This window comes from Arachis ipaensis, chromosome B04 (assembly GCF_000816755.2).
Source record: "Arachis ipaensis cultivar K30076 chromosome B04, Araip1.1, whole genome shotgun sequence".
NCBI classification, from domain to species: Eukaryota; Viridiplantae; Streptophyta; class Magnoliopsida; order Fabales; family Fabaceae; genus Arachis; species Arachis ipaensis.
The window spans coordinates 112,698,128-112,706,420 of NC_029788.2; the positions used below are offsets into that span (position 1 = coordinate 112,698,128).

Consider the following 8,293-nt stretch of genomic DNA (forward strand, 5'->3'; position numbering starts at 1 on the left):
TATATTTGTATACAATAATATAAAAATATTTTTTATTTATTTATTATATTAAAAATATTTTTTTAAGTAAAAAGTTTTTTTTAAATATAAATTGTAGCTTATATTTTTTTAAAAATTTTTCTAATAATTTTACTTTTATTATTAAAATTCTGTCAAACACACTAAAAAATAAAAAAAAAGATATTTTTAAAAAATATATATATTTTTCTAATAATTTAATGACGCCCAAACAAACTCAAAGATCTTTCCCATTTCTCTGCTATTCTTGTTAGGGTTCAAGGATTTTTTCAAGTTTGGATGGATCCAAGTCACTTGTTTGAAAGAAGCTCAAACATCTAAGAGCATAAACAAGAGAAGACATCGATGCTTTTTGTGGGGAAACAGTTGTTGTGCTTGCATCCTCGTGTATGAACAATCCAGATAGGAAATTTGTGGCTTGTTGTAAGGTACCAAAGCATAATTTCTTTGAGTGAATTGACAAAGATGATGTGAAGGGTGGATTCAAGCAAAAAGAGAAAAAGGCTTATTGTTTTTGTGAAGATATCCAGATACTTTAAACCTCCAGTACTGTGATGAATCGAAATAGAAAATTTATGTCCTATCTTAGTAGAAGATGTAGATTTTTTGAATTGATTAATAAAAAAGACAAGGCTAGGTCTGGGTCTGCGTCGACCTAACAAAGAAATAAGACTACGGAAAACCCAAAACATGCTGGAGATTTTAGAAAGTTGGATGAAATTAGTAATTATGTACTAATAGAAACACAAAAAAGAAAGATTGATAGATTAAATATGGAGATAAGACGTATGGAAGCAAGTGTTTAAAGATTGTGTGTTGTTTTTGCATTGCTCCAACAACAAATTAAAAGATTGAAGAGTGATATCCAAAAATAAAAAAATTGCTGACTATGATGTTGACTTGTGTAATAGTACTAATATTTGCAGTGTATTTATTTAGTTAAGTTTTATGAATTGAGGCAGAAGTGTATTGCAGTATGTTCGTATACTTTTAAAAGGTCCATTTGGTGTAAAGATTTATCTTCGTACAGAGTTACAGATTTTTGTCTTTATTGAATCTGCTGTGGACACATGTTGTTTCTGTATGGCTGAAAGCAGGTACTCTCAGGAAGCTGGGGAGGCTCATTGGAGGGTTGGGTGAGCCAGCTGGATAGCGCGATTCAAAATGGGTAACCAAGGTAGTTGTTGCTGTGGGTCAGTCTTCTCCTGTCATCCAAAAAGACCCTAGCAGTGTTCACCAAGACATCCGCCGCGGGTCTCGTGACTCTCACTGTCTCCGGCGCTTGGCTTCTGCGTCTGTTCCGGCTGCTCCCTCCGGGTCAAGGACCTCTCCACGGACGCCATTCTCCAAAGCATGGGTCGTAGCCAGGGAGTGGTAGTGCTCACAAACGCCATGCTGGTCAGGTGCGCTTGTCCTGTAGTCAGTGTTGCTGCTCGTCCTCCGCCGTGCTTGTCAGTCGAAGGTAGGAGCTACTTTGCCCAGTGAATGATCATCTTTGAGTGCCGGTCTCGAAACGTGTTCAGGTTAGGTGGAGTATGAGTATTGCGTTTGAAACTTGTATTGTGAATTTCTAGATTCTGGTATTGGCTTCGAGGTGAAAATCTGAAATGCCGCTGATGTTGTGGATAAAGGATTAGGAATCCATGGTTTGAGTCCAGTTGGAGGTTGGGTAGTTGGTAAAAGACTAAGTTAAATTAGATCATTCTTCGCATTCGACGAACTCCTGTATGAACAAATTGGTAGATTCTTTAGACATATGTTTTAGTTAAAAATTAGTAAGTTCAATATATTGTGGGTTTGGGAAATTGTTAATGCAATGGGTACTACTAGCAATCTAGGCAAGATAATGTATACATGGCTGTTGAGAGGTCACTTCCTATTACTGCCCCATAGGTAATTGTCAAGTTTTAGTAAGAACTTTGATGGCTCAGATTTTCTCCATGGTGATTTTGTTAAACAGCTATTTGGATGTACCCTTAATGTAAAGTAGTTTGTTTTTTAAAATGGAATGTCGTTTCCCTGTTTGTGGCTAAATATGGGTGCTGTTGTGAAATTAAGGACTTGTAGCACTCTACTAAGCAAGGGCACCTTCATAGACACTAGAGACATAGACATGGTAATTTCAATGTTTCGTTTCATAGCGGGAAAGCAACGAGTATATCATGAAAAGAAGGTTGTAACTGATTTCTAATTAGATCTTGATATGTTTTTGATATTATAAGACCTGTTGTTTTTTGTTTTTTTAATTCCTGGTGATAAAATTTGGAAAGGGTTTTTATCCTTTTGGCTACGGTGCTGGGTAGATTCTTAATTTTTTTTCAACTTATTTAAGATGCGCTAAAGTTGGTGAGCTATGTTTAGACAGTTACAATGCAGTGGTTTTGCCTTATTTGTGGAGTAAGATATAGTCCCTTTTTGATAGCTGTGGTTGATGTTTTGACTGTATCAACGGCGTGGTTATGAGCATCATTTGTCTGTTTTGTATGTGATCAGGCTAGAAGGTTGCCCACTTGTTGCCAATGGATTTTAGGTGTTCGTTTAACAGTGAGGATGAAGACTCGGTTGGGAGTGCCTCTGATGATAGTTGCGGACATTATTGTGCGAGTGATGATGAATACGACGACGAAAAAAACCTCGAGTGGAATGAGGGCTGAAAAAGCGGGGAAAAAAGTGTAGGGGGTGCCGATGATGGTAATGGGTCAGGTGATCCAGATGATGCAGCAGAGAATGGTCTCCGCCGACCAGTCAGTGCGAAGGACTTCTTGGGAAAGGAGTTTGCAACGGAGGAGGATGCTTATGCTGCCTACAAGGAATTCGCTAAATTAAGGGGTTTTGGAGTTCGGAAGGGAGATGTAGCTCGTGTGAATGGGGTGTTGATTAGGAGAGACTTTTTCTATCATCGACAAGGTACAAGACATCCTAAGTACTACGACCGTCCTGAGCGACTAAGGGAGGAGAGGTTGGAGAGTCGCACGGACTGTAAGGTAAAGTTGAAGATTTACTATGATATGCAGCATAGTGTGTGGAGGGTCAGGACCATCGTGGACGAACACAACCACGAGCTTGCTCCAGCAGTGTTCGCACGTCTCCTTCCTAGTCATCGGAAGATGAGTGACGGTGACAAGGCACAGGTGGATAGTTTCAAGCAGTTTGGGATCGCCACATCGAAAATAATGGCTTACATAGCGGGGCAATCTGGTGGGTATGGCATTCTCCGATTCACAAAATGGGATCTGTATAATTATGTTCACGGGCAAAGGGTTGCGCGAATATCCGATGGCGACTATCAGTTACTTGGAGGGAAAGGCAAATGCTGACATGAGGACGGTGGCCCGATACACACGGACCCTGGACAATCGTTTGGGTAGCCTAATTTGGGCTGACGGTGAGATGATGACAGATTATCAGCTATTTGGTGATGTCTTGGCTTTTGATTCGACGTACCAATCTAACAAGTACAGGAAACCATTGGTGGTTTTCTCCGGGTCAAATCACCACAAACAGACATCAATATTAGGGTTCGCGTTGCTAGAGGATGAAGAGGTCCACACTTATAGGTGTGTGTTGATGAACCTGCTCGATGTTATAGGGAAAAAGAAGCCGTGTGTAGTAGTGACCGATGGGGACAAGGCAATGCGCACTGCAATTGCAGAGGTGATGCCGACAACGACACATAGAATCTGTGGTTGGCACTTGGAGAAGAATTGCGTCCAACGGGTGAAAGAAGCAGAATTTCACAAGGTGTTTAGGAAAGCGATTTATGAAAACTTTGAAATCATTGAGTTTGAGGAGTACTGGAAAGCATCCGTCGAGTCACTTGCCTACATGATAACAATTGGGTTAAGTCCACGTATGAATCTAGAGAAAGTTGGGCAATGGCGTACCTTAGGGGAACCTTTTGTGCGGGATACAGGACGACCTCAAGATGTGAAGGGATTAATGCTTTCATTAAGGGCTTCCTTAAATCAACTGATAGCATTTTGGAACTTGTGCATAGTTTAGATCGAGTTGTAAAGGACTATCGGAATAATGAAGTAACAGCCCAACTCTACTCCACGTACTATAGTCCGGTGCTGACCACTGGTCATGTTTCGATCAAGCGGTTTGCATCGAAGGTGTATACAAGAGCAGTGTTTAAAGAAGTGAAGAAACAAATTAAGGTTGTGGCTACGCTATTATTTCGGGGCAAGGACAGTATCAGCACAACAACTGTGTACACATTCTCGCGAATGGGAAAACCTAACAGAACACACAAGGTATTGTTTGACCCGAACAAGGAAAAAATAGAGTGTGAGTGTTCGATGTGGAACAATAAAGGGATTCCTATAGTCATATCTTCTGTGCGATGAAGTACGAGGGTTTGGAAGAAATACTGCCTGGTCTTATTTTGAGAAGATGGTGCAAGGATGCAAGGGATTGTAGATCAACCCCCGTTGATAGTAAAGATGGCCCTGAAGGCCGTTTGCTTCGATATGGTACCCTATGTGGGGCAATGAGTTTAGTTGCAGAACTTGGGGCTGAAGATGCTGTAGAGTTTGTTGTGGCTGGGGATGGGATTGCCAATCTCACCGAAGTGCTTTAGCGGAGATTTCTTGACAGGGTTGGGAGCAAACTTGGTCTATCGCCATTGTCCAGGATCAAGGACACCGTCGTATTAAAGACAAAGGGGGCACCGAGGAAGGGAAAGGAGTCCAAACCGGTTAGTCAGGGTGAGAGGGCGCCAAAGAGATCTAGATGACGTTGTACCAACTGTGGGGTTGCTGGTCACACGAAGAGGACTTGCACATGGCACCGGAGAGAGGGTGTTACGGGGACTGATGGTGCAGGCGATCCAATTTACGTTGAGCATGGTTCGCATGATGCAGTTCCCCCTTCCGCAACGCCACAGACCCGTCATTGTCACACAAACGAGGTAAGTAAGCGGTCTCATGTAGATTCGAAAAAAGTGGGTAACGTTGTTTGGTTAATTGCCGGAATGTGATGCCTGAAAACAAAGGATTCATTGCAAGGTAAAAATAATATTTGATACAATATGGCTATGTCAATTGGAGGAGTATAAATGTCGGATATAAAGAAGCGTGACTTTTCAACTACCTTGAAATGTTATGTGATTTTGGTAGAAAAGAATTTAACATAGTTGGTATAGTTTTTGCATAGTGTTGCTGCTTTTCGTTCTATGAGTCCCGTGTTACCTCTTGTTGACCTTAGCATACCTTTTGTAACTCATACACCAGCTATTTTTGCATTACAATGTTTGAGTCGTGTTGATTTGCAGATTCTGCAATGTTGCAGTCAGGTAGATAAAACAATTGTCACTGTACAAAAAACCGTCTCTGTATATGTATGCATAAGCCTCTCGAGATTAACCTACCTTGAGTGTGCACTTTATAGTCGGCAGTAGCCAAAATAACAGGTTACATAGGATATTTCTTGATGCTTACATAACATGACATGAATCGTTGAAAATATTAAATGCAGTGTTATAACAATTACTTGGGCGTACATTAGATGACCCGAAATCCTTGACAATTGATCATGTATGTGAAAATGTTATGCTTGATTAGGAGGGAATGCAATCGGAGAGCGGCAACCCTAGTGACGCTCTCCCGGCGCATGCAGATGGGACGACTCCGTCTATCGCTCACAAGTGTGGCAGTCCATTTTGCCGCAACCCCGTCGGTGTTAGGGGTGGCGGCGCTAACTTCTTCCTCAGCGGGCAACACATCGAGTAATTTTATGCCATTCAAAATTGCTTAGGGCACATAGGTCAGCCGTCTGAATAGGCTGCCAGCCCCAGCTTAGGAAACCCCAATGCGTGGACAAATGAGGATGTGTTTGAGAGGTGGTTGACACAGGTACAGTTCGGAGAACCCGATTTCGATACTACTTATTATGTGCTTTTATTCTCCTGTCTTGCGGTATTAATTGTTTTATAGAGTACTTTTTGTGGCCTTACACAGAATGTTGTTGGTAGAATGGCCGGCAACGGAAAACCTGGAAGTGTTCCCAAGCAATGGGGCGGGCGATTGCTGCCAGTGAAGCACCCGTTTGAGTGTTGCTGTCTGTTGGGAGCCAACCACCCCCAGGAACAAGTTGTATTCTGTTGCTTTCCATATTATTTTACAGGAGCAATATCAGTTCTGTGCATGTGTGTGGTGATCATGTCAAGTTTGTGTCTTGTATTATGTATACTCTGGTCAAATTTCTTCTTCCTTCGTGAGTTGGGTCAGTGTTTATGCAAACTAAAGAAATATAACAGGTGTGTATTTGATTGGTGACATGTAAACAGGTATCACAGACAAAACATGTGTTAGTAGTTTGATTGAAAGAATTTTGCGTTCTCTTACTTTCATCTTTCCAGGTGATTTAGTGGTTTTTGTTTCGTATGCATAGGAACCAAAGGACCATGTGTGTCGGCCCAACATTTAGTAAGGTTAGCCCACAAAAAATTGAAAGAAAGTGAAAAATGAATGTCGATCATGACCAAAGAAGAAAGAAGAAATAATTCATTTGAACTAGAAGGAAAATGTGGAATTGGGGATAGTTGTGAATGAAATTGGGTTTTAGTGTGTCGCGCTCCTAGCACAATTAATGTTTCTTGGAAGGTGGTTGTTGGTGTTTCTTTCTTCTGTGTGGGTGTATCCGGTCCAAGGCCAAAATATGTTACACTGACAAGTGATAACTCATGATGCTGCTAATATGTGCCGCGTTCAGAATCGGAAAAAAAAATTAATATTGATTGCCTTTTAATGTGCAGTGTTCATGAAAATGAAGTTTTCAGGCGCGGATCATTTTCATGCAAACTCCTATTTGTCATTTGCAATTAAAACACACACTTCGGTATACAATACACTAGTGCATACAATCCCAAAAAAGTTGAATTATGTGCAGCACGGTTTCAGTCATCGCGCTTCATGCAGACGCCGAATGGGCAACAAGTTTAGGATATATACAGAATAACAGGACGGCGGTAGTTATGTTTCACACTGTACAATAAAAAAATAATGTCGAAAATTCATCTCCGGTTTATCGTGAAACATTCAGGGCTCGAGCAAAAAATTAAGGTCCCTGATTGGCGCCAGAGCAAAAGTATTAACCATTGGTCGAGTCCAACGACAATGTTTACATGGCTAGGTTGACTTTCTCTCTCAGTGTGCAAATGCCTTTGCGACTACCTCATGTGCAACGTTGTGTGACTTCAGCACTAAATCCACAGCTAACTGCATCTGCGTCACACTATTCACATGCTGAAACAAATGGCGAAACAGGCAGACCAAAATTATTACCAACAAGAAACACTACTACAAGCATACACGTAAGGAACTATAAAAACGTTTCAGTTAATCACACGGCTTAGCATACCTGTACTACATAATATTTCTATAAGTGCTCTCGAATCATCCATTGGGCGACCCATACGCCGCAGTACATGCTATTTAGGCACACAGTTAAGGTTCGGAATTTTGGCATTAATGGAATCAACTTTGTAATAAATGACAGGAATCAATATAAGATATATCATTGTTGATGCAACAAAATAAGAGACCACTTTCACGTTGAATTTCACATTCATTCAGAGTAATCTGCATTCTCAAGAATGCTCTTCAGTCTTCATCGTTGAGAGGAATGATTTTTTCACGGTAATCTATATTCTTTAGAATCCCCATCTTGTGGTCATGAAATTCCCACGTTAACTTGAAATCACCTTGTAAATTCTAAAATCATCATGGTCATGAGATGGCAATTCATTATGCTCGATAACATATAACTACTTAGCAAGTTAGTTATGCACTGTATCAAATAAAATATGAATGCAGCAGTGGTAATCCAAACAGAATCGATTGTTTTAATACACACGTAGAACATATGATTAAAAATGAAAATTTTAAACTTATATCTGTTAAGTTAATTATTATACGGTGTAGACACACTTATGAATGGCATGCAAAGGCATCTAAGTAAAATCTGCTAATGGGTAAACATTCAGACGAGGGGAGAAAAAACTTAGGTGGGTGATTCATGATCATGAATTTGAAACTTTAGGACTGAGAATGAAAATTCTCCTTTACTAACTTTATTCGAGATTTCAAAACAAGAGAACAGTTTGTAAAGTTTAGAAATTTACATCATTTTCATGTTTGATTATTATCATGTTATTTCTGATCAATCTGAAATTGCATAGCTATGGAAAATAAGATGTTACTTTTCTCACGTGCGAATAATCACCAGGGGAAACCAAAGTGATGCAAACTTTGTCACATTTTGTTATAATCTT

The 8,293-nt window shown here is 40.3% G+C and overlaps 2 protein-coding genes across 2 annotated transcripts in view; one reads left to right on the plus strand and one right to left on the minus strand.

The window, feature by feature from the left end:
• Nucleotides 1-780, minus strand: part of LOC107636965 (BTB/POZ domain-containing protein At3g08570-like) — a 17,906-nt gene extending 17,126 nt beyond the window's left edge. The window contains exon 1 of the mRNA XM_021121617.1: nt 764-780. The gene's annotated coding sequence lies outside the window, so the exon portion shown is untranslated. The remainder of the gene's footprint in view (nt 1-763) is intronic.
• Nucleotides 1,372-3,335, plus strand: LOC107636967 (protein FAR1-RELATED SEQUENCE 11-like). Its single transcript, XM_016340433.1, has 3 exons — nt 1,372-1,480; nt 1,593-1,598; nt 2,695-3,335. Exons 1-3 carry the CDS (start codon nt 1,372-1,374, stop codon nt 3,333-3,335), a joined length of 756 nt encoding a protein of 251 aa, XP_016195919.1.

What these genes read in the sequence shown, in the direction of transcription:
- LOC107636967 (XM_016340433.1), top strand. Translation starts at nt 1,372, where the DNA reads ATGGGTCGTAGCCAGGGAGTGGTAGTGCTCACAAACGCCATGCTGGTC.